Here is a 26,964-nt window from a genome sequence, read left to right as displayed (position 1 = left end):
AAAATCTATAGCTAGACCCTAAAACAGGGCTGGCAGCCCACCCATTTCTATTACAGCGCTGTGTAAGAACCCAGCTCCACCATCCACTTCTGTCTGGTCTTCGAGAGCTTTTGTACCTACAGAGTTGAATGTTTGGCCGGACACTGCACAATCTTCAAGGCCAAAATATGTAATATCTAGAATTTTATAGGAAGGTTTGCGTCTTCTGATCTGAATTATTAATTGGGCCCCTAGATGTTAGATAGTGACTAATTCTATTCTATTCAGAATTGTTTTCATTTAAATAAATTTGTTATGAACACACATTCATTTCATAATAATAATGCTTTCTAGTTTCTTGCCTTCTGTTTGAGATAGGGTCTCCCTATATATCCTAAACTGACCTTGAACTCAAAATCCTCCTGCCTCTGCCTCCTAAGTACTGGGATCACAATCGTATACTCCCAGGCCCAACTTTTGTATTAAGGGCTGAACTTATCTTACTTTGAGCAAATAGAAACAAGGTCTCCCTGCCACCACAAACATGTCACATGACCTGGTGACCTTCCCCTCATGAGACTGTTTGGAGCTAAGCAATCTCTACCCCTCTTTATAAGGTCCCAATGACAAACCGAAGTTTGATTACAGCGTGGTTCACCCTGCAGAAGCAATGAGTTCATTGGGCTTGCTTACACTGCATGGGTGAGGGGTTATTGACAGGAATAGAGTGACCCTAAAATACCCACAATGAAAAGTGTGTGCCCAACATTGATGATGGCCTCCTCGTAGCCACATAGAGAGAGCCCCCTTCTCCTAATCCCCCAACATATGTACTCTAGCCCCTCCCCCAGGACCCCTGGGGTCATGAATAATTAGGGCAAAGTTGCATTCAGCTGGTTGGGAGGAATGGCTGGCTACTCAGGTGAGGGTTGGTGTTACCCTCCCTACCCCCTCTTTCTGTGAGGGAATGCCAACAGTCATCGAGCCTTGTTGTGATGATGTGTGCAAGCAGGCACAGCTGGTCTTAGGAAGATGGTGATTGTTTGGCTCTGAGGATAACTGCTGGCTAGAAGTGACTTAGGACTAAGTTCTGTGCATCTGGGTAGGAGGTGGAGCCAAAGAAATGGAATGGATTGCCCAGCCCTGAAATAGCGCCAGCTTCTCTGAAGTGCTCCTGCCCCCTGCAGTCAAAACACTTAGAAATTCCTTTTGTTGCTGTTTTCCATTTTCATACGGGGGTGTGGCTAGGGCATGTGTGTCGGCACACGTGTGTGGGGGTGTGAATGCATATGTGTGCGTGTGCATGTGGAGGCCTGAGGTCGATGTCTTGGGATCATCCTTGATAGCTTTTCTACCTTGTTCTTTGAGTCAGGGTATCTCGTTCAAATCCAGAGCTCCTGCTCTGCCAGTCTCACTGACCAGCCAACATGTTCCAGGGATCCCCTCTCCTTCCAAGGCTGGAATGACAAGCAGGCTGCTAGGCCCTCCCATCATTTTAAGTGGGTTCTGGGGATCCAAACTTCAGTCTTCATGCTTGCACAGACCCCTGAGCTGTCTCCCCAGGCCCTGGAAATTCTTCTGAAACCAGTAAGCCTGCTGCCCAGATCCAACAGCTGCACCAAGCAGGGTAAAGCCCCCTTCCCTCCCTCCTTCCCTCCCTCCCAGGGGCCTGCCCAACAGGCAGATCTTTTCCTGGCTCCTTTCTGAGGCACTGCCCACCTCCCGTTTTCCTGATGCATCTTTCCCAGGTCCCTGTCTATGCTTAGTCCAAATTGTCCAATTCATATTTATCAAATAAATAACTGAATTTTTACAGTACTTTATTTTTATAATTTGAAAGGTAATTTCTTTTTAATGGTAAAAAATTAGAAAACATTGCCAGGTTGGAGGTACACACTTTTAGTCCCCGCACTCTGGAAACAGAAGTAGGCGGATCTCTGTGAGTTCAAGGCCAGCCTGGTCTACATAGTGAGTTCCAGGCTAGCTGGGGTACAGGGAAACCCTGTAAAGACCCCCCCCAAAAAAAGAAAATAGAAAGGGGGTTCTGCATCCCCCTCAGTCCTGTCAACTAATACAGCTGTGTGATTTCATTTTTCTCTTTGAAGATCTGGGGATGTAGCTCAGTGGCAGAGTGCTTGATGGGAGGCCCTGAGTTTCCTCCCCAGCACTGGGACAAAACAAAACAAAACATGGTGGGCTTTGTAACACAGGCCTGTAATCCTAGCCTGAGGCAGGAGGGTAGCAAGTTCGAGGCCAAATTGAAGAGATTTTGTCTCAAAATAAACCAAACCAAACAAAAAATTGTTTTTCTGTGCATATTTATGTGCATTTGTTATGGGAGATAACATGGTAACATGTAGAAGCTGTCTTAATTTAAATTTTTAATTTCCAATTCCCACCATGTCTACCTTCCTTTCTTCCTTCCGTCATCCCTTCTTCTTTACTTTCCTTCTTGCGTGGCCTATGCTGGCCTTCAAGGTCCAGTTCTCCTGCCTCAGGCTCCCAAGTGCCAGGACCTCAGGATGTTTGTACCCAGCTTCATGGTGTCACTTTATATCAAGTCCTAATACTGATGCCTCCTATACTGGCACCGGGACCATACAGACTGAGGATCCCTTATCCCAAAGCTTGCTAGCAGAAGTGTTTCAGATTTTAAGTTTTTTTAATTGTAAAATATTTGTTAGACTTTACCCATTGAGCATCCCTAATCCAAAATCAGATGCTCTGCATGACTCCAAAGGTTTCAGTTTGTAGCACTTTGAGTTTTCAAATTGGACATGCTTGACCTGTATTAAAATCATCTTGTCAACAAGCCATCAGGATGTCATTTCCACTGGGCCGTCCTCCCTGCAAAGCTTCACTCATTATTTTAAAAAGCTGAACATGCAGGCCCGAGGCTGGGCAGGAACCAGGACACCCCTGGTGTGACAGCCAGAATCCGTAGATGCTCGTTTTGGTGTCAGCTCTTAGCATGCCTTAGCCTCTATTTAGTCTGTTTCACCATTAACATTCAAGAGAGAGCACCCCTGATGGGTTGGAGGTCCATGCCTGCCCAGGCAAGGCCAGGCCACAAGTTCCACCTAGGACTGGAACATTCCCTGGAAAAGGCAGAGGGCCATGTGCCCAACAGATGCTCCAAAGGCAAGTACTTCATAGAATGAGGACCATTTGAGGAGAGGTCTGAGGGCGAGCAGAATCATAGATCTGCATCAAACAGAAAAGGGTTGTAAGCCAAATACCTGGAGATTTCACCAACCAGTAAGGCCCCCCAAAGCTCAAGCTTCTCTCATACAACCCCAGCTTACTTTATGCAATTGAAAACATACTTATAAATGGTCATCACGTACCAGCCCAACTGCCAGAATAAGCCTATGCATGAGTGAAGGAAAGGTCTGTACCAGCACAGTAGAGGTGTTCCGCCTTAAAAAGGAAGGAAATCCAGATACAGCCACAGCATGGATGTATGTTAGGAATGTTTTGTGAATTGAAATGAAAAGTCACAAAAGACAAGCACTGCATGATTCCACTTATAGGAGACAGAGTAGTGGATTGCATAGAGCTAGAACGAAGTTGAATGCATGCCTGTGATTCCAGTGCTCAGGAGGGGTTCAAGTTTGAAACCAGCCTGGGCTATATGGTGAGACCCTGTCACAAAAAAGGATGGAGGGAAGGAGGGAGGGAAGGAAGGAAGGAAGCAAGCAAAGAGTGAGCCAAATAGTGGTTGCCAGGACTTGGGGAGAGAGAGGAAGAAGGGAAATGATGGCTTGTTTAATGGCTTATGGAGTGTAAGTTTTGAAGAAATGAAAGGGTTGTGAAGTTGGATGTAGTGGGACTTGCCCAAGAGTGTGGGTGTGCTTATGGTAAACCATACCATGATAAATGGAGATGTCATGTTATTCGTGCTTTACCACAATTAGGAAAAACATATGTGTGCCAGCATCATTTTAGGAGGGAATGGGTGTTTTAACACCAAAAATTAGTTAAGCGTAAAGAACAATCCTGTGGGTGGAATAAATTTCACCTCATCTTAGAAAAATCATTTAGAAATCATTGAATAAGATAATGTCACCAGAATGTTCTCAAGTGTAGTGATGATCAGGGTTTCCTGTGGGTGGAGGAGAGGGTTGGACTCTAGACAGGGTGGAAACTCAAGTCAGGCTTCCCAGTCATGTTCACCTGTCTTGAAAATGGACCCGGGGTAACAGTAGTCCTGACGCTTAGAGGCCACCCCTTAAACACAATCTTGGGAGTCAGTCTAGGTACCCACACACATCCCAGGCCCTGCATTAGTCCCATGGTCCAGAATGCCAAGGCCCTGGCGGGGCAGAGGAAATGGAGTTTCCCAGCAGCTGGGTTGAGTTTCCCACTCATGCTGTTCTCTGGGCACAATCATGTTCCAGGACTCAGACCTCAGTGCCCCCGTCAAACCAGGGCTGAGTCAGATTGGCAGCCCAGTAGGAGAATGGGAAACAGGCCATAAAGAAAAGCACCAGGGTGAGACTTTGTCCTTCTTGATGCCACCTATCTCTAGTGTGTGTGAGAGTGATTCCAACAGCCCCTGCCTTGTCTTGCCTGCCCAGTGACCCAGCAGGGTCACTCTCATTTCATTAGGGGGAAAACAGACCTCACAAACCCCTTCTGTATCAGTCTGTTTTTCTGATACTGTAATAAAATACTTGAGGGTGGGTATTTTTTGTCTTTTAGACAGGTCTCATATAGCCCAGATTGGCATCTAACTTAATACATATTTGAGAATGACCTTGACCCTCACATATGCTGGAATTACAAGCAAGTGCTATCACATCTAGTTTATATGGTGCTGGGGATGTAACCCAAGGCCTCATGCATGCTAGGCAAGTACTCTACCAGCTGAGCCACATCCCTAGTTCAAGACTGAGTGCTTTATGAGGAAAAGAGGCTTATTTGGCTCTGGTTCCAGAGCATGACTCTTTCCTTGGCATGACTCTAATGAGGACCTTGAAGCTGATGGTATCAAGATGGGTAGAAGAGAGAGATTACATGATGACACAGGAAGCCAGAGAGGGCACACCTGCCATCCTAGCACTTGGGAAGCTGAGGCAGAAGGATAGGATCATGAGTTCTAGGCCAGCCTGAGCTACACAGGAAGATCCTGTCTTAACAACATAAAAAGATGTGGCTGTGTATGGAAGTCAGCCAGTGAAGTTGGGGACTTGGGGGTCCCCAGGAGGGGGCAAGAACAGCCTAAAAAGAAAGTACCCAGGCTGGTTGCTCGGTTCCAGGAATGGACACTGAAGCTGGAGCAAGGAGTCCCACACAGGCAGGGCTGTGGGATTGGAGGGGTGTTGAAGTTGACGTGAGCAACTGCCAGCATAGATTCTTAGGTTGCTAGGGTAGAGCAGCCTCATTCCACACTCCTCTGCTCTCCCTGCAGTTTCTGAAGCATTGAGCAAGCATTCTCTCTGTTTGGTGCATGCGGTGCTAGGAGAGAGGAAGCAGGTAGGAGCCTGGCCAGCCCTGTGTCCACACCCTCTGGCTCCAATCCTAACACCATATTCCAGCTGAGACAGCAGGAGGCAGTGACTCCACCTCTCTGTGCCACATTGTCCAGAGCTCAGAATGGGATAACCTTAGGACCTGCTTCATGCTTCATGGCGCCCTGGGGAGGCAAAATGAGTTAAGACACACAAAGTACATAGAGCAGGGGTGGAATAACAGAAGGAGCCAGATATTTTTTACTCTTGATGATATTATGAATATGGTCTTGAAGAGCAGTGCCATGCTACATGCAGGCCAGGAACTGGGACCAGTTTTCAAACTTGTCTGTCTGCAGTGTGAACTTCAAATTGCAGAGTCATAGACAGGCACAATGGGTTTTCAGTGTGCCTGCTTATAGGCATGTGATATGAGTTTGCAACGACCCCAGTCGTGGACAAGCGAAATGGTTTTCAGTGTGCCTAGTCATAAACAGGTGATGGGTTTGCAGTGTGCCCAGTTACGGGCAGGTGAAATGGGTTTGCAATGTGCTCAGCCATGAGCAGGTGCCATACATTTGCAACTTGCTCAGCACAAACAGGTACAATGCATCTGTTCATGCCAGATCATGGAGAGATGTCACAGGCTTACCCTCTCAGTAGCTGGACTGCACAGCATGGACTGATTGACAGCACTCCCTGCAGCCAGGATGCCTGAGCCCTGGCTCCCTCGTTGCAGGGCTTGTCTGCTTCTTTACTTCTCTGTGCCTCCGTTTCCTTATCTGCAAATGGGCTGGATGACAGTGTTGGCCTCAGCATTTCTGTCGTCATTGTCACCACTGCACATGTGGGGTCTATGGTACATCTGTGATCTCATCCAGGCCTGACAGTCATGCCAGGGGAGAGGGAGCGAGCCCCAATTTGCTGATAACACTGAGGTGCACAGAGTTAACTTGATCTACTAGGGCCAGCCTAGATTCAAATGCAAGTCCCTCTGATGTTGAGGTCTGTGACTTTGAGCTTCGATCCTCCTCTGTGAAGTGGTGCTGAGCCACACCTACTGCAGAGCCCCTCGCTGGGGAGAGTGAACGAGAGCCACTATACTATCCTCCCTGGGTAAAGTAGCCTACCACCTCTCTTCCCTTTTCTCCTTTCCATGATGACTATTTTAGATGCATAACACTGAAGGGGAGGACTGAGGGGATGGCTCAGTTAGTAAAGTGCAAGGACCTACATTCGATTCCCAATACTCACATAAAACACCAGGTGTGGTGGTGCATGCTTAGAATCTCAGTGCTGAGGAAGTGGAAGCAGAAGGGTCCGCCTAGGGTTTGCTGACCAGCCAGCCTTGCATAATTGGTGAGTTCAGGCCAGTGAGGGACCTGTCTCCATAAAAAGGAAGAAAAAAGGTGGATGACAACACCCAAAGTTGACCTCTGACCTGTGCACGTGCACACACACACACACACACACACACACACACACACACACAGAGGAGAACTTAAGGATGCTCCAGGCCAATACAGCCATTTAATCCTCAAGGGAACTGAGACACGTGATTAAGAGACCCAGCTGAGGTCACTCAGCAGATCAGGAAACAGAGGACTGCTGACTCTGAGGTCAGTGTACTTTCTCTTGATGATATTTACAAGACTCCCCAGTGAGAGGGAGATCTGCTGGGCACTGGACCTAAATGTGTGACTTGGCTTTATAACGCTCCCCAGCCTCATATTCCTGAAGCCCAACCTGGAGACACTGGACTTCTTCGATCTGCTGTGGATCGTGGGCATCGCAGACTTTGTGCTCAAGTACATCACCATTGCCCTCAAATGCCTCATCGTGGCCCTGCCCAGAATCATCCTTGCCGTCAAGTCCAAGGTAAGCACTGGTTGTTGCCACCAGAAGATCCAGTCACACCAGTCATGCGTGGGATTCTGGGTACCTTCTGGAGATGGAAAGAAAAAGCTGGAGCAGAGCAGATGTCACACCTGTAGGCCACCACCATAATTCCTTGCATTGTTTTTGGATGTCTCCACCCTCTGCCCCCTCAATACATATCCTTGGTACAGTTTCATTTAATTTCCCCTGAGGGAGGGAAACAAGGCTTGTTGACATGCCCAGGTCCTGCTTCTCTCAGGGAAAAGTCACCCTAATAGCTTTTGACTCTCTGCATTCCAGGAAATTGTTTTGTAAAGGGGATTGAGGCTTAGAAGGAAAAGGCTCTGTGATCCATTAGTGATGTCTGGCATGGATAAAGGAGGGGAAGCAGGAGTAGTGGTGCTCTACAGTGTGCAGTATGGAAATACTTTGGGATGAAGAGGTCTTGAGGAATGGCCATTGAAACTCAGAGGACTGAGCCAGCCCAGGACAACATGTCACCCCTAGGATATGACCACAGTGCTTCTGTGATATGACCCATAGGGAAATTGGACAGAGGCAGGTGGATTAAAAGAATTCGAAGACCCTTGCATTCTATTCTATAAAAACAGCCTCTTTTTAATTTTAAATATTTTAATATTCAATATTTTAAATATTTAACTTTAATATTTTTTAAATTTTATTTTTCTGTGTGTATGAGTGTTTTGCCTGCATATATGTAAGTGCACCAGATGAGTGCAATGCCTTCAGAGGCCAGAAGAGGACATAAAATCCCCTGGAACTAGAATTTCAAGGACAGTTGTAGCCACCATGTGCATACTGGGAACTGAACCCAGGTCTTCTTCAAGAACAGCCAGTGCTCTTAACTGCTGAGCCATCTCTCCAACCCCCAAAATGGCATCATTCATATTCAGAGAGCTCAGCCTGGGTCCCACGCTTTTCATGACAGAACAGCAGGTTGGCACTGACCCTCAGTCGTGTGTGACAGCTAACCCAACCCACTAGCTATTAATCTGAGCAGGTTCCTCCCCTCCCCACCATGCATTGATCTAGGTGAGCCCAAATTTCACACTGTTGATGAGGCCATAGCTCTGGTACCCTAAGGCAGTGCCAGAAGTCTAAAGTGGCCTGAGACCTGAGGCTGTCTGCTGTAGGTGGACAGAGGTACTGCAAGAGGGAGGGTATTGCCCACATCCACTTCTGAAGGTGACTGGGAGCTAAGAGTGAGAAACCAGAGGAAGCAAGGCATCCCAGGTGCCTCCTGGCTACAGTGCAGCTTAGGTCTGTCATCTATGGCTACACATCTGTGGTGTCCACTGTCACCTGCCTTGTCCTCTTGGAATTCCTCAGTTCAGGTCTCTGGGAGAAAGGTCTGGTCTTTCAAGTTCTCCTTTTGCAACAGGGATGGGCAATGAGTGAGCTTCATCCTGGGCATGTGCTCCCTGTTTATCTAATCAGCTTCCAGCATAGAAAGTCTGGAACATGGTTGCTGAGGAAGGCTCTTCCAGCAGGGGGCCTGGTAGGGCAAACAGTGGGTTGGTTTCCATGAATGAGCTTGGCATCCCCACCACATATGGGCCCCTTCCCATTGTTTGGATCTCAGAGCCTGGCTCTCCATGAGCCCCACTGCTCATGTTCACAACCTGCAAGTGACTTTGAACTCTTCCCATCCTTGCTCCTGGGAGCAACCAACTTCTGTCTGTCTTATGTCCTAAATGACTCTGAAGTCCTGCTTCATCTCACATTCCTATTGCCACCACCCTAGACATTGCCATCATAGACCAAAGGGGCCTTTCTTATCGCTCTTCTCTGACCTCCTCCTTGTTCTGTCCTTTGTAGTGAGAGCAGCCTTTTAAACCAACTAATCTGATTGTTCATCTCATTGCTTCTCTTTGCCTCCCTACAACTAAAACCCCGTCTGTAGAAATGAATGCATCTAGTTTTGTTTTTGTTTTGTTTTTGTTTTTGACGAATCACCAGCATCTCTCTGCATTTATAGAGGGGTGTGTGTGTGTGTGTGTGTGTGTGTGTGTGTGTGTAGAAGGGTGTGTGTATGGATATACAGATAGATAGGTAGAGGAATTAAATGAATGGGAAGGGTAGTGGATGAGCAGATTGCTGTATAGGTAGGTGGGTGTATGAACAAGGGAGAGGGAAAGAGAAGGATGAATCAATAAATGGATGGATGGGTGGGTGGATGAAGGGAGGGAGGGAGGGATAAGTGAATCAAGGGATGGATAGATGGATGGATGAAGAGAGAGATGGATGAATAGACAGAAGAATGGATAGATGGATGCATGGATAAAAGGATGGATGGATGAAGGAAGGAATGGATGGATATATGGATGGAGGGATGCATGGATGAATGGGAAGATGGATGGATGGATGGAGGATCTAGCCAACTATACTCTTACCATCTCCTATTGTGGTAACAGTAAGAGCTTAGATTCCATTCTCAGCTCACATCACACCTCTTCTATGTGGTAAACATCCAAGCAAGTCTATCATGAAAACAGAAATCTATAAGCAAGGTAACTAGACTTCTCTGTACTAGAAAAGACCACGTAGAGCCTCTCGAAGAATCTGGAGGCCCAGCTGACAGTCATGAGCATGGCTAAGCATTGCGGAGCAGGCACCAGGAGCCGAGGAGTCTGTCAGCAGTGCTATGTACTCAAGAACTGTTTGTGGGATGGGTTCTACAAGCAGGCTGTGTTGAAGGGCACAGGGGTCACCTCAGTCAAAAAAGTTCAAGAAACTGCCTTCCTTGTGGTATTTAGAGTCTTCCTAGACATTATCTCATTTAATCTCATGAGTCCTCAGAGGGGAGATGCCTCTGACCTCTGCTCACAGAGAGGAGACTGAATTAAGTAACTTGGCAAAGACCACAGACCAGCCACAGGAGCTGTGGTGTGGCTCAACCCTCAAGGCGGCAGGGCCCTCCTCTAATTGTTTCCTTCTAACATTGGCCTCATAAGACATGAGTCATTGTCATGGGTTTTAAAAAAATATTTTTAATTGAGGTAAAATTCACATAAAATTAACCATTAATCATTTTAAAATCTATCATTCATTCTGTGACAGCATTGGTGCAACCAGCACCTCTGTCTGGTTCTAGACCATTTCCATCACCCCAGAGAGAAGCCTGTACTCATTAAGCATTCACCCCGGGCCCCTCCTACCAGCCCCTGGCAGCCACTGATCTGCCTTCCATCTTTGTGGATTCACCCACTCTAGACAGTTCATGCATAGAATCACATCTTAGCGATTCGTGTTTGGCTGCTTTTACCCAATATTCACATCTTGAAACTCATCCACATTGTAGCATGGGCCAGGCCAAGTGGTACACACCTGTAGTCCCAGCACTCAAGAGCTAGAGGGAGGAGGATCGGAAGTTCAGGACCAGCTTGGGCACATACAGGAACTGGGAGATGGCTCAGTGAGTAAAGGTGCTTACTCTTCAAGCATGAGGACCTAAGTTCAAATCCCCAGCACCTACATAAAAAGCCAGAGATGACTGCATGTGCTTTTAACCCCCTGCATTGTAGGGGAGAGACAGCCATATGCCAAAATGGTGAAGAGAGAGATAGTTCGATGAGAGACCTGTCTTAAGGCAGTAAATCGTAGAGCAATAGAGGAAGACATCCAACGTCCTGCTTGGCCTCTGCATGTGCCCACATGGGCACATACACCTTCACACTCAAGTGCATAGCATCATTTAGTTAGCCATTTATCCACTGAGGGACTTTTGGCTGCTTTCTACCTTTCAGCTATTGTGAGTAGTGTATAAGAATGCAAACATTGTCCTTCTAGAAAATACCTAAATATGGAATTCCTGGTCATATGGAAATTCTGTTAACTCTGTGAGGAACATGAGAGGCTGGACCATTTTACATTCTGAGCCATAGAAAACCAATCAGTGGGAGGTTAAGCAGCCCAAGGTCACATAGCTGGTAAGTGACCAAGCCAGGACTTGAACACAGGCAGCTGAACACCAGACCCCCGCTCTGAGTCACTGGGCTCACTTCCCATGAGAGTTTCCTGAATTTGTCCAGGGAACTCATCCAAGCTACATTAAGAGTCAAGTCTGTGGATATAAAATCCCTCCCCACTTCCAGATCCAGCCTGGAGCTGCCTGCCTTCCTGTGGACCAGAGGTTGGGTGTGGGCCCTGACACCCCTTCCCCACACCTCTGAAATGTGGGTGACAGTTATTAATGCCTCCCTGGCAACTGTCCAGCTCCTTCTTTGATGATTATTATTTTATTCGGAGAGATTAATGCGCCAGGTCAGAGCATAATCCAGCCTGTAACAAGTGATGTGAATGGCCCTCCCAAGATAAATTGCAGGCTGGGAAAAGGTCTGCAGCCTCTCCTTGCCTGTCTGAGAGCTCTCGAGAATCCTCATCAATCCTTGTCTGGAAGGAAGAAAGCCCTGGGTCTTCCTCTGCAGCTGGGGTGGGGCTGGTTAGGGGGGAGACACATCTGTCAGGGACCCCTAATGGCCCTCAGCACAGATGCATCTTCCCGGGTCTCCATGCCATCCGCTGAGAGGGTGGGCTGGTTTTGAATATTGCAATTATTATATTGGGAGTCTCTGGTATTTGGCCCTGCTTAATGGCTGACGTGAGGCTGAGCAAACCACCTTGCCTTGGGACTCTGGGGTTATCTTCATTTTCTTTCTCTTCTTAATCATGCCTCTGCCACTAGTAATTCCCAAATTCCCACATGCCTCCTAGCACTAGAGGGTCTGTCGGGAACCCTCGCAGAGGCGCCCCTTAGAGAGTTGGGCTCCTTGGGTTAAAGATGGTGGCCACCAATCTTTAACCTCAGCCCCAAATGGTCAGTCTGGTCTGGTAATCCGAGCTGATACTTGTTTGTTTTGGAGAAAGATTCTCACTATGTAGCCCAGGTTAGCCTTGAATTCCTGGTCCTCCTGCCTCAGCCTCCTGAGTGCTGGGATTACAGACATAAGTCACCCCACCTGGCCCTGAACTGAGCTGAGCTGAGCCATCATTTGTCATCATAAACTCACACAACAGGCTTGAGATTTCACTCAGTTGGCAGAGTGCTTGCCTAGCCTGTGCAAAGTGCAGGGTTCCGTCCTAGCGACGTATAAACGGCATGGTGGTTCATGCTATCCTAGCACTCAGGAAGTAGAGAATGGAGAATTACAAGTTCAAGGTCATCCTTAGGTACACAGCAGGTTCAGTGCCAACCTGGGCTATATCAAATTAATTAATCAATTAAATAAGCCCACATATACAATTCATACATCTTGGGCCTGCCAGATCTGGCTCCTACCCACCTCTCTCATTCACCCTCTGTCCCTGGCTTGGTCTAGACCAGCCTCACTGGGGACTTTGTGGTCTCCCCTCCACAGCCAGCTCCTTCCTTCTCAGGCTCTTTGCACTTCTGTGTCCTCTGCCCATGGCAGCACTGTCCTGCTGTTCCCAAGATCATGTCCTCCCATCATCCAGACCTTAGCTCCAGCATCAGCTTTTCCAGCAGGTCCTCCCTGACGGCCTGGCTAAAAAGCAGCCTCCCCAACTCCCCTTATCAGCATCACTCAGAATCCTTCCCAGTGTGTGTCAGGTTATTTTATCTTTGTGTCTTTTCTGCCCTCCCCCCCATGCTGCATCCCCTTCTCTGGAATGTGAGCCCAGGAGCATGGGGTCTGCCATGTCTTAGGAGTTTCTGTGCTTCTGAGGAAGGCATGGAGGATGTAGGGATTGAGAAGGACTGCACCTTCATTTCCTGTCAGAGGCTTAATGCCAGGTCTGCCTCCATCACTGTGTAATCCTGGGCCACTAGCCCGTACTGTGCTAGCTCATTGTTAGCTCTGGGGGCCTGTTTGCTTGTAGGGCCACAATACACCTAGAGACTGTGAAACTGAGTAAGATGCTATCCTGACCACTGTCCGCTCACCCAGTGTTCTGCCCGTGCATCTGTTATGCTGCTTTATTTGGATTTTTGTTCTCGTTCCGAGCCTTTTTATTTGTTTTGTTTTTTGTTTAATTCTAAATTTTATTACATTTATTTATTTATATGTAGGGAGGGCAGATGGACCACAGTATACATGTGGAGGTCAGGGGATAACATGCAGGTATTGGATCTCTCCTTCCACCATGTGGGTGCTAGGGATCGAATTCATGTCATCAGGCTTGGCAGCAAGCACCTTTATCCACTGAGCCATTTCATCACCCTGGAAGTAGATTCTTTAAAGAGGTAATGATGGAGGAGGGGGTTACTGGAGAAATGTCTCAGTAGTTAAACACACTAGCTGCTCTCGCCAAGGACCTGGGTTCAGTTCCCAACACCCACATGGCAGCTAACAACCATCCATAACTCCAGTTCCAGGGTCCAACACTCTCTTTTGGAGTCCATGGTTCATCTACATACCTTGCCAGCAAAACACTCATACACGTAAAAAAATAATAAAATCTTTTCTTTTTTAATATTTTATTTATTATTTTTATTTTATGTGTAAGAGTGCATTGTTCACATGTATGTGCGTGCACCCATATCGTGCAATTCTGCAGAGGTCAGAAGAGGGCTTTGGACTCCCCTGGAACTGGAGTTAAGGACAGTTCATAGCCACCATGTGGGTGCTGGGAATCGAATCCAGGTCCTCTGCAAGAGCAGTCAGTGCTCTTAATCTCTGAGCCATCTCTCCAACCCCCAAATCTTTTCTTTTTTAGGTGCTGGGAATCGAATCCAGGTCCTCTGCAAGAGCAGTCAGTGTTCTTAATCTCTGAGCCATCTCTCCAACCCCCAAATCTTTTCTTTTTTTAAAAAAAGGAAAAAAGTTAATAAAATCTTTTCTTTTTAAAAAGGCAATTAAGTTAAAAATGAGGTGTGTTTATTTTTCTCCTTGCTACAATAGAATGCCTTACAGAACAGCTGAAGCGAGGAGGGACTTAACTGGCTCACCATTCGGGGGCACAGTCCATGGAGAGGAAGGCGTGCTGGTAGACGCTGCTTCTACCAGGGAGGGAGCTTGAAGTGGCTGAGCATGTCACGTAGGCAGGAAGGAAAAAGGGAGGAAATGAGGCCGTGAAGCAGAAGTGGGACCAGTCTAAGCCCTCAAGCCCCACCCTACAGCCTTCCCGCATCTGCCAGCTCCACTCCATGTCCAGAATAGCTCCATCAGATGGGAACCAAGGGTCTTAACACATAGCCCCATATGGGCAATTTCCCATTTAGACCATAGCCCGAGGTCACTGGGGAGGGCCCTGACCCTTATATCAAGAGGAAATTGGGACATAGACTGGTGCAAAGGGGTGGTGATGTGAGAAACCTTGGGAGGGCAGCCATCTGCAAGCACCAAGGCAGCCCTCCAGAGGATCCAACCCTGAAGATAACCTGGACCTGGCCTTCCAGCCCCAGCACTGTGAGAAGTTAACTTCTGCTGTTGAAGCCACGTGTGGTGGTACACATCTTCAGTCCCAGCTCAGGAGACAGAAGCGGGTGGATCTCTGTGAGTTTAAGGCCAGCCTGTTCTACATAGAAAATTCCAGGTCAGCTGGAGCTACATAGTGAGATTTTATCTCAAATTAGTAATAATAATAATGATAATGATAATAATGTCGGCTGTTGAATTTAGCCTGTCTGTGCCACACTTATCACAGTGAACCTAGCACACTAATATTCCTGCAGAACAGCTGATGTACAGTCCTTTGCTCTTTTGAGAAAATTTTTATGTCTATTTGGATGTCTGCCAACCTTTTACCACCACTGAATTGTTTTATTAATACGTAACAGAATCATATGGTTCAAAGTCAAAGCAAAAAAAAAAAAAAACAACTTATTTTGATATATCACAGTGAAAGATTTATCGTCCTCTTTTTTTTTTTTTTTTTTTTTTTTTTTTAAAAAAAAAAAAAAAAAAAAAAAAAACACACCACACGCACACACACACACGCACGCACACGTGCGTACATATTAATATATATCCTTTCCTGCCCCAGACGTCCATTTCCCATCCTAGAAGCTAAAGCCTTATCCCTGAATACCCTTGCAGCCCCTTTATGCATTTGGAAATAATATGTGTATTCTTCTAGCACCTTGCTTCTCTTAGCCCTGTCCCATAGCACCTCATCCCGTTGATCCTAGAGAAGCTCCATTTAAACACGTACAGAAAATAATATGGGGATTAAAAGGCAGGCCTTGGAAACTGTGTCTATTTCCTGTCCCAGAATTTCCTTGCCATTTACCAGCTATGTGACCTTCGCCTCTTCTTGCCTTCATTTCCCACCTGTAAAATGGTTCATAATGAAGCCTCTGTATTCATTCTCAGTTGCAACTTTAGAAACAGCCAACAGTAACTAGGGAGATAGTTCATGTAGTAAAGTGCTTGCTATGCACACTTGTAATAACTGGGTATGGCAGTGTGCACACCTGTAACCACAGCACTGGGACAGGGCACACAGACAGGTGGATCCCTGGAGCTCACTGACCATTCAGTTTAGGCTATTGGTGAGCACCAGGTTCAGTGAGAGACCCTGTCTCATAAAAAATAAGGAGGAAGGCAACTGAGAAAGATGCCCAACATTGGCCTCTGGCCTCTGCACATAGGTGCACACTCACATGTGTACACACATATACACTACTCTCTCTCTCTCTCTCTCTCTCCACACACACACACACACACACACACACACACACACACACACACAAAGCCAGCCACCAATGAGTTCGAGATCAGAAGTCCAGGCTGACTTGGCTGGAATTCAAGGGCTCCTAAGGTCAAGACTAGACCCGAATCTCCTTCAGCATTCTCAGGTTGTTCACAGAATGTGCGAGAACAGGACTGAGGCATGGTTGCTGACTAGATGCTAGGGGGGTTATCCTCAGTCTGGGAAGCTGTGGGTCCTTGCACACAACCCTCCACCGAGTCAAGAGTGTACATTGAAACTTCCTCCCACACACTCCTCATCTCCCTTCTGCCACCAGCCAGAAACTCAGCACTTTTAAGGGGCTCGAGTGGTTTGGGTAGAGCCACCCAAGGGTCTCCGGTTTGTCAGCTCAGGGCCAACTGATTAGTGACCTTAATGACACCTGCAAAGTCCCTTTGGACCTGTGCTTCACAGCATCATTCAGGTGTGACACTTCATCATGGCCACAGTCCTGAGTATTAAGATGGGAAATCTGACAGATGCCCACTATGCAGCCCTGAGGGTTTTTATAAGGGTGCCTTTCATAATGTGTAATATTCATAAGTTGATTGTGTATGTGGGTGCGTGTGCACATGGTGCACATGCAAGCTATAGATCAAACCCTGTGAATGCTAGGGTTTGGTTCGTTCCATTCTTTGTTTTCTGAGACAGGGTCTTAAGTAGCTCACGCTGGCCTCAAACTCAGGATCCTCTTGACTCAGCCTCCAGAGTGCAAGAATTATAGGTGTGCACCATTATGTTAAGCTGGTTAAAAAGAAAGCTGGGCATGGTGGTGCACACCTGTAACCCCAATACTGGGGAGGATGAGGCAGGCAGTTCAAGGCCAGCCTGGGCTACATAGAGAGTTTGAGACCAACCTGGGCTACACAGAGACACCCTTTCTCAGAATGAGGGGAGTTGAGGAAGGGAAAAGGGAAGAGAGAAGGGAGAAAGGAAAGAAAGAAGGGGCCCAGTAGGTAAAGGTGCTTGCTGCTGGCCTGACCACCTGAGTTTGATCTCTAAGACCCACATGGTGGAAGGAGAGAACCGATTCCCACAACTTGTCCTCTGACTTCCAAAAGCATACCTTAGCAAGTACACACACACATAAATAAATGTAAAATGTTTTAGGAAAGAGAGAGAGAGAAAGGAGGAGGGATGGAGGAAGAGGTCGGAAACAAATGTGGAAAAGGGTGTGCCCAGGGAGACACGCTCCTCAGGGCAGAAGTGAATATGAGTAATATAATGATAAGCATTCTGGTGTACGTGCACAGACCTTTCCCTAACTTAGCCATCCAAAAATGGAATTGTTGGGTAGCATATCTTCCACTGCATGGAGAACCCCAGTGGGTTTTTTCCTGTTGATTATAGCAGTTTGCACTGCCTCTGGGCTCTTTGTCCATGGCTTGCTTCCCACCTTTAGCATGACTGAAAGGTCCCTCATCGTCATCCTGGGTCAGGCGCACACTGACAAGGAAGGCTAAGCCGCTATCTTCTTGAAAGGTTCCAGTTTAAATGGATGCAGAGCCTGCCTCCAGCATGTCTTGCTATTTGAGTTTTGCCCACCTACCAGAGGCAGCAGGGGCAGTTTCACCTTCTCCTTGACTCTGATGGGAATGTGCCCAGGGTCCCATTTCAAGAAGAGTCTCTAGAGAAATCGAGCCAGTAGCACATCTGTGGTTTGAGGGATTTATTTCAAGGAATGAGCCCCATGGATGTAGGGCAGGCACGTCTGAAATCCACAGGGCAGCCTAGAAGTCTGGGCATGGCCAATGTTGCACCTGCAGGTAGATTCCTCCTTCCACTGGGAAATCGCCTCTTGCTCTTAAGGCTTTTCTGTGGGTTGGATGAGGCCCAACCACATGATAAGGGACAACCTCTGCCGTTTACAGCAACTGACTCTAGGTGTCAATCAATCTGCAGGATGCTCCCAGTGCTACCCAGGAGAGTGTTAGATTTCAGAAGTGGACATTCTGGCCTCATAGCTAAGTGGACACAGGATGCCTCAGCCCCAGGGCTGAGGCCAGTACTTCACTGTGTCAGGAAAGTGTCCAGAGGCCCGTGCCCTCCAGTACAGCAGGAGGTGCTCCAGTTCAAGATCAGCCTGGGCTTGAACAAACAAGCAAAAAGTTTATTAAAATATTTGTACCTGTATATGCATGCATGAGTGTGCATGTGGGATGCACATATACACGTGTGTGCATGCATGTGGAGTGGAAGACAACCTCAGGCGCCATCCAACTTTTGTTTGAGACTGGGTCTCTCATTGGCCTGGAACTTAACAAGGTAGGCCAGGATGGCTAGCCACAGAGCTCCAGGGGTCCACCTGCCTCTGCCTCCCATCCTGCCATAGTTGGACTTGAGATGTTCATGTCACCAAGCTCGGCTTTTTACTTTTTACTTGGATGCTGGTGATCCAATTATATCCTCAGGCTTATAGGGCAAGAACTTCTCCATCTGAGCCATCCCCCTAGTTGCTCAAACAACAGCAACAACAACAGAAACATTTTCAAAAGGAAGAGAATACCCAAGAGTGGTGGTATATACCTATCTATACCAATACTTGGGAGGCTGAGGCAGGAGGATTGCCGTGAGATCAAGACAAACCTAGGCTATATAGTGAAACCCTGTCTCAAAAAACCAACCATAGAAAAATGACAGAAAGCAAAGGAAGTATCCATTTCAATTATCAGCACAGAATTTGATGGAAAAGTAAGTATCTGGTTTTTGTCCTTGACTCTGTCACTGGAAAGAGCTGCACCATGAGATCATCAGATATCTCTTAACCCCAAATTCCTACAGAAAACACCCCTATCATCCCACCATGATGTCAGGAACTTTCTGGATTCTGCATGCTCCTCTTTATTTTTTTTGGGGGGGGGTGTCTTTTTGAGACAGGGTCTCCCTGTAGCCCCAGCTGTCCTGGAACTCACTATGTAAACCAGGCTGGCCTTGAACTCACAGAGATCCACCTGCCTCTGCCTCCTGAGTGCTGGAATTAAAGGCATGCACCACCATGCCCAGCCATTTTTTTATTTTTAAAATTTCATTTATGGGAGAGTAGTTCTGGAAGTCAGAGGACAACTTACAGAGACAATTCTCTTCCAGCATGTGGGTAGGTCCCAGGGATTGAATTCAGGTGGTCAGGCATGATGGCAAGCCCCTTTACCCACTGAGCATCTTGCCATCCTGTGTTCCTGTCTTATTTGAGTTTTTACATTTGCATTCCTGTATGTTCCTTCTCCTTCCTGAAATTTCCTGAGTAGAAACTTCCTCAGATTAGACTAGCTACTGCCTGGCCACACAAACTGCCCAACAGTCTTCCCTAGGAGTGTCATGTAGCCAGATGCCACTGAACCTAAGGCCATATGGAGAAAAGACATGTAGAGACACCAATCTCTGTCCCAGGATAAACATTTATAGATGAGTGACCAGAGGCTCAGTAAGATATGACTTAGGGTCACACAGCACTCTGTAGTGAACAACTTGAGAGACTGGACCTTCTGGATGCTGAGGGACATGCCCTAAGGAACCCATAAAATACCACGTTAATCCAGTAGAGGAAAGGTGAATAGGTAGCATGCCTGCTTCTTCCCCATGGGCTTCATCAGTGTGACTTTCTTCCATCCCCAAAACACAGCATAAGGTAGATAGTCTTAGTAACCCCAGTTGGAAGACAGGGAAACTGAGGCACACAGACAGTGACTGACCTGCTGAGGGTGAGTGCTGGGGCGGGGAGTTGAATTCTGGCTCTTTAGTTCCAGAATTAACCCTGATTTAAGTTGCCTGACATCTCCATCTCTGCCCCGCACTCCTGTCAGCCTATCACACAGCAGTGGCAGTTGTGACCATTCCGTATAGTGGGGACAGTCATAACAGCCCTGTCTCAGCCCAGGTCCCCGCACCCTCCGTAGTTTCCTCAGATCCACAGCCTCATCCCTTGGCTACCCGGTACGCCCACTCCTGTCTCAAGGGCCTGTGTATCATTTTTTGTTTTTGTTTTGTTTGGGTCCCCCACCCGCTACTCCATCACCTGGGAGACTCTGAAAAGCTACAGTCAGCTACCAAGGGAGACAACAGAGATAAGGGCCAATGGGCACCTGGGATTTCCTAAACCCTCCCCTCCCGTAGTGTGTAGGGGGAGGGATGTGCGCTGCATTATTTATTTATTTACCCAGTTCTGCCCCGCTCCACACCCCCCAAGCTGTTGTTCTCCACTGGGAAAAGTGAAAAACAGCCTCAGACAACAGCAGACAAGGAAGGCCACATGGCCCCACAGTTTAATTTCCTTTAATTCATTTTATATTGAACCAAATGATACTGTTCGTTTTTAATGGCAAGCACTCAGCATGGAGGAGGGGTGGCCAGACTCCTTCAGGGGAAATACTATTGAAATTCTCCTTCCTTATGTAGCCCCAGTCCCTACCCCCATCTCCCCATCACAGGGCCTTTGGAAATTGTCTTCCAGGTTGAAAGATGATACCTTTTGCCAACTCTGATGGTCACTGTCTAGAGAGGGGAGCTAGCTCTGTTCCAACTGCATCACCTGACCTAGGGTGACTTTCCTCATGTGGTCCCAACCAAAGAATGACTAGATACTGAGAAACAGGTACACTGTGGCTGTTCTGAGTTCCCCTTCTCGTTCACTGCTGGCCCAAGCAGGACCCATCCAGTACCCTGTCTCAAGAAATGGCTAGGGAACATGGAACCAGGCACAGGTCTAAGTGCGTCCTTAACTCCAGCGCCCAACACCCAGCCCCCAGTCCCCAGTCCCCTGCCCTTGATTCTGCATCTTAACCAGCTCCACAGCTGCCCATGTACTCAGTAAAGGAAAAGCACGGAGCAGGAAGTGAAGTACTTCCACTTCTGGGTCAACTATCTGGAACAGATCCCCCTGTGGCTAGGGGGTAGTGGTAGGAGGACAGGCCTCTTGAAGGTTTCTGTAATCCCAAATTTTCCAAAAACCCCTTTTTTGCAGAGGTGGGACTGAGTCTGTTGCTGTTGCTATAGGTAGAGGACTTAAACTTGGAAGCAACCCCAGGAGGTCTTGGTAGGACCAAAGACAATGGATGCCCCTTAGGGTCATTCTGAGACCTGCCGAGTCCTCCTGTTCACACTTTCAGACCCAAGTAGGCCTCTGTTGTACTGATGAGGGTCCCATGGTGACTAGCTGTAGGTTGCATGACTTATCCTTCTAGGTGCTCATCCTGCAAATACTGGATTCCAATGTCGTGCCAGGCACTGTGCTGGGGAGGGCCCCTTAGAATCTGGGCTTTCAAGCCTGAAGTTCCTAGTTCAGTAAGGGGGCAAACAGGGAAGCATGAACCCTAAACCAGCCACCTGAAAAGCCTGTCTGGTCTTACCCTGTAGCCTAGGCTGGCCTTGAACTCATGGCAGTCCTCCTGCCTTAGCGTCCTGAGTGGTGGGATTCTGTATGCCACCATTTAATGAATGAATGGGGCCCAGGAAGGAGAGGGTAAGGTGGCTGCCTCCCCAGTAATTCAGGTGGAGGCGGCACATAAATCCCACCACATGCCAGAGCAAGGAAGCTGGCACCCCATAGCCATAGTGTTGGTGGTGTGGTAACTAGTAAGACGCAGTTGGGCCTAGCAGCCCAGGACTTGGCCTCCCTGTTCATACCAGCCACCCACCTTTACCCATCCTCTCCTGGTTACTGCATACCTACATGTTCCTGTGTGTGGTGTGAGCTTGGTAGCCATCACTGTTGCCCTGTGGAAAAGAGTCTCGTGGCAGAGACTTTCTACTGTGATCTGGAAAATTACAGACACTAAACCGTTCCCCACTTTACAACTGCAACTCTGTCCCCTCTCCCTGGCAGGCCTGTCTGGCTTCACAAAGCTCACCTGGGCCCCTGTTATCTCTGTTCTAAGCATGTGTTCCCCGACACTTTGGACTTGCTCTTCTTCTAAAGGTGGCTGACCTCTGCGCCAGCTTAATGCAAGCTGCCTGGCATCTTTCCTTCTCTCCCCCATTCTCATCTGAGGCAGCTGCTGAGATCTACTGGTTGCCTGTCCTGTGATGTTTTTCTTTTAAACTCTAATAAAATTGCCCTCAAGCCTAAACAAAGAAAGATCAGGAGGAAAGCAACAGAGGAAGACACCCAAAGTGGGCCTCTACCCACCACACACATGTATACACAGGTACACACACACACACACACACACACACACACACACACACCACAAGAAGTCCAGCTTTAGCAACCTAGCAAGTTTGAGGAGAAAGATGGAAAAGGAGAGGCCGGGGGGGTGGAGAGAGAGAGAGAGAGAGAGAGAGAGAGAGAGAGAGAGAGAGAGAGAGAGAGGAGATAAAAATGTGCCAGGCATGATAGCACACACTTGTGATCCTGGCACTTGGGAGGCTTAAGTGGAAGGATTGTGAACAGGAGCCTGGGCTACACAGCAATACCCCCATCTCAAAAAGACAAAAATGGGTGGATAGATGCACGCATGCATACATGGATGGATGCATGGATGCATGGATGGACAGACGGACAGAGGCAACAGAGGGTGACGTGATCTGGGTGCTTCCCAGCATTTGTACACACTTGTAGGGTGTGTTTCTCCTTCTTGTGCTCTCTGCAGCTGGCCAGCCAGTCACTCACTGCCTCTTCATGGGGCCCAGCAGTACTGTGGTCAGAACCGTGAATGGAAGGAAACATTCTTGCTGATGCCTCCTTGGGCAGCCTGGATTTGAATCCCGTTGTCACCACCAGCTGGACACCCATGGATGTGTGGGTCAGGGGGTTGAGCTGCACTGCCTCATCTGGATGTGCAGCTGGTATTGTGGATTGATCCTTTATCTGAAAGGCTCAGGGACCAAGAGTGTCTCAGCTTTGAGAGTGAGCTCTGGGAATATTTGTAGAGACTTTATGGGTTACAAATCCATAATCTGAAAATTCCCATATCCAAGATTTTTTGTTCTTGAGTGAGTTTAGAATTTTGGAACATGTCAGATTTCAGGTTTATGAATTAAGGGTGCTCTGCCTGTTTTAAAGACCTCTCCAATGAGACAGGAGAGGGGTGTGGTAGGTTTGGAAGGGTTAACCCAGAGGTTTTAGTGCCTGCTAAATCTTAGCTAGGAAGTTATGACCTGGTCCTAACTTCAGGGCCTAAAGGAGAGGTAAGGGAGAGACAGGCTCACAGACCGAGACTCACCTCTAGATCCCTAGTGCCCTCCCAGGTCTGCTTGTGTTATAGAGGCAGGGGGATGGCAGAGGAGAGGAGAGGCATGCTCTCTGTTCCTTCAGGGGCTTGTCCAGGTCACTAAAGGTTGCTTGAGCAGGGATTACCAAGCACAGAGCTGTCCCTGCACTGGCTGTGACATGGGGCCTTCCCTGCTGCTAGATCGCTTGTCCAGGGCTCTTTCTAGTTTAAGAAGAGGAAAACATCTTCCAGGGAGTTTCAGGACTGGTCCAGAAATTTGCAGCTTTTGAATTCTCGCCTGGTCCCCTCTTTCCAGCCCAACACCCACCCATCACTAATCCCATGTTTAGCTTTGTACCCGAGCCTGCTCTCCATCTCCAGACCTTTGCAGTGGCCATTCCCTCCCTTTGGAATGCTGTCTCCATGGGTCCCAGCCCCATTTGGCTGATCAACCTATGGCCCTTGGGTCCCTATTCAAGTGTCATATCTACTGAGAAGCCTGGATGTCTCTGTGCCCCCCCACACCTTGGTGGGGTGGAGGGCTGGTGGCTCACCTGTGTGCTGCCACAGGCCCTAGGCTGCTTCTGTTTTGAACACAGTATGTGATGTGATGGCTGCCTTGTCTCCCCTGTTGGGCTTCACATGTGGTGACCACAGAGATGGGATCTCTCACATGCTTTCCTGTGTCCCTAGCACCACGTGAGACTCAGAGCAGGCACCAGAGACACAGCCTGAAAGTCACCAGTGAGCAAGAGCGTGCCAAGGTACATTTGGGTTTAGTTGAGGGGTGTCTGTGTATTCTAGCTTGTTATTCTGTTGCTGTGATAAAACGCTGACCAAAAGCAACATAGGGGGAAAGAAGGGCTTATTTCATCTTACACTTCTAGACCGCAGCATCATCGAGGGAAGTCAGAGCAGGAACTGAAGCAAGAACCTTCGGGGAGCACTGCTCACTGGCTTGCTCTCTGCCTTGCTCACTGACTCAGCCAGTTCCTTATACATTCCAGGCCCACCTGCCTAGGGATGGTGCTGCCCACAGTGGGCCAGGGTCTCCCACATCAATCATCAATCAGAACAACCCCCCACAGACATGGCCATAGGCCAATCTGATCAAGTAAATTCTTCAATTGAGGTTCCCTCTTCCCAGGCAACTCAGGTTGTGTCAGTGTGACAGTAAAAACCAAGCAGGACACTGTGCACATGTGTGTATATTCATGTGTGTGTAAGGGTATGCATGCACATGTCAGCATGTGTGTATGGTGACCAGAGGTCAACCCTAGATATTGCTCCTCTGTCCAACCGCTCTTTTCACACAGGGTCTCTCACAGAGCCAGGAACTTGCAGATTAGGCTAAACTGTCTGGCCAAGGAGCCCCATCCACCTGGCTCGCCCTCACCAGCTCTGAGATTATAAGTGCACAGCACCATGCCTCCATTTTTATATAGTCACTGGGGATGTAACTCTGGTCCTCACTTTACCAACTGAGTCATCTCCCTGGCCCTAAAGGTGTGTTTCCTGAAGCAGCTACTAACATCTAGATTTGGAGTCAAGCAAACAGGCTTCATTGCACATGCTTCACTTAGTAGCTATGGACCTTTGTGAGCCTCAGTCTCCTCATCTGTACAATAAGGACAGTGACCAGGCCAGTGTCAGCATCGCATGGCATCACACCTGTAAGGAAGCCTGTCTAACACTGCAGCTCAGGAAGTGGCACACAGGTGATTAGGGAGAATAAAGAAGGGAAAAAGCAGGAAGCAGGCCCCAGACTGAAGATGCCACCCTCCGCCATCACGCCAGGAATAAAGGATGACACTGTGACTTTCATATTGCGAAACCAGTGACCTTACACTTTATTTACCAGCCACTGATCTAGATTGTTCATCTACTCATTGATTCAGCCTGGACTTCTTCCTACATGTTCTGTGCCAGGCTCAGTATGAGAACCTGGGAACCTGCAGAGAATAAGCAGGGTATCTGCTTTCACTAGGCCTCTATAGACAGAATGCTGAAAGAAATTAACATGTCAGAGAAAAGGAAAACAGAAGTCCTGTGGCAGACGGTGATTGAGGAAGGCCACTGGAAAGGTGATACTGAGGCAGACTTGTAAACTGGCACCACAGGGACATGTGGACAGAGAGCATCTTAGACAAGATGACAGCTTGTGAAAAGGCCCTGGGGTGGAAATTTGCTTGGCATGTATGGAGCAGTGAGCCAGTGTGACTGGAGCAGGACAGGCACTAGGCCAGCTTCATGAACGTGTGACCTGTACAGAAGCTCCACACCTGCTTCAATGTCCTGCCACCACCATCTTGAAATGCTTAGCTTTCTAAAAAGGATCTGGACATTTGGGGATTTTTATTTTTTTTTTTTTTTTTTTTTTTTTTTTTTTTTTTTTTTTGATGTGTACAAGTGTTTTATCTGCATGTTTAAGTGCACCATGCGTGTGTAATGTCCATGAGGACCAGAAGAGGGCATTGGATCTCCTGGAACTGGAGTTACAGATGGCTATTGGCCACCATATGGATGCTGGGAACTGAACCTGGGTCCTCTGCAAGAGCAGCCAGTGCCCTTAACCACTGAGCCATCTCTCCAGCCTGAACATTTTCATTTTGTACTGGGCATTGCAAATTATGTACATGTGTGTCCTGCTGTCAGAGGCCACAGCATCAGAGGCCATACCCAGCCCTGCACAGACTTGATGAGCTCCTGCCTTTGTACTCTACTAGAAGCCAGCCCATCAGGGACACCCTGGTGTTGCATCCTGACACTCAGGCTGAAGGAACTGTTTCCTCCCCATCTTTCTCTCGTGACTATAGAGCTAGAGTGAATGTTGTGATTTTCAACAGCAGATTGATTCTCTTCCAGTTGTGGAAGTCAGAATTCTACAACCAGTCTCATAGGTGCAAGCTCAGTTCTCGACAGAATGGGCCACTCTGAAAGATCCAAGGAGAATCCTGTTACTTTCTTGGGCTGCCAGAGGCACCTGTGTCCCTTGGCTTGTAGTCCCTTCCTCTCTCTTTGCAGGACTCATCTGTCTACCCTCTGCTTCCTTCCTCACTCCATCTTCCTTCACTCTTATCTCCTGCCTCCCTCCTATAAGAATCTTCTGGGTGACATTGGGTGGCCACTCAGATACAAGGTCATCTAGAGCCATCTCAAGGCCTTCACTTAATCCCTTCTGTACATGCGTGAGATTCTTTTCGCCATGTAAGGCAACATATTCAAAGGTTCCAGGGATCAGAACGTGCCCATCTGTGACTGTGACTTGAGTAGAGCCACCCTCCCAGCCAAGGGACAGATCTACTCCGAGGCCCAGGTCTGTTAAGGTTCATCATGGATTCTAGATCCCCAGAAAGGAGGTACCCTCTGCCTCTCTGTCTCCCTTCCTCCCATCTCATCCCTGCCTCTCATGATTTAAGAGACAGCCAGCCTTGGCAGTTTGGGCACAGACATTTGTTCCTACGATCATAAACTGGCATGGGGACATGAAAGTACAACTGTCCACCTGTGACTAGGACACAGGGAAGAGACTGTCTTTCCACAGCTAACAGGATCCCAAGCCACTTCGGGCTTAATCATCAACATCTCGTAATTAGGTGTCTCTTGGGTAGCAGGGCCCTGTTGTAAGGAAGCTCTGATGTGCAGTTGCTGGAGCACGTGGGCTGGGCCTTTCCTGTTCTTGGGGCTAGGCTCTCAGATCCAGGGAACCACAGCCAATGAGAGAGGTGCTTTCTTGCTGCTTGTTGACAAGCATAACTCCACTCTCAGCCTGGCATCTCCGGGGGAGCCCCACCTTGGCCCCAGGGACAGAGGTTATCAGCTGGTCCCCAGGGCTG

General features: G+C 48.0%; 1 protein-coding gene across 4 annotated transcripts in view; it reads left to right on the top strand.

Annotated features, from left to right (window-relative positions):
• The window catches only part of Rnft2 (ring finger protein, transmembrane 2), a 69,952-nt gene that overhangs the window by 19,616 nt on the left and 23,372 nt on the right, over positions 1–26,964 (top strand). For all 4 annotated transcript variants that reach the window (XR_003851794.1, XM_008847461.3, XM_008847457.3 and 1 more), the window contains one exon: positions 7,157–7,310. Coding sequence is in view for 3 of the 4 variants with exons in the window: in XM_008847461.3 (XP_008845683.1) it covers positions 7,157–7,310 (154 nt within the window). In the remaining variant the exon portion in view is untranslated. The remainder of the gene's footprint in view (positions 1–7,156; positions 7,311–26,964) is intronic.

The sequence above is a fragment of the Nannospalax galili genome, unplaced genomic scaffold (assembly GCF_000622305.1).
Source record: "Nannospalax galili isolate Female #2095 unplaced genomic scaffold, S.galili_v1.0 scaffold120, whole genome shotgun sequence".
NCBI lineage: Eukaryota > Metazoa > Chordata > Mammalia > Rodentia > Spalacidae > Nannospalax > Nannospalax galili.
This window is presented reverse-complemented; position numbering and strand designations above follow the sequence as displayed.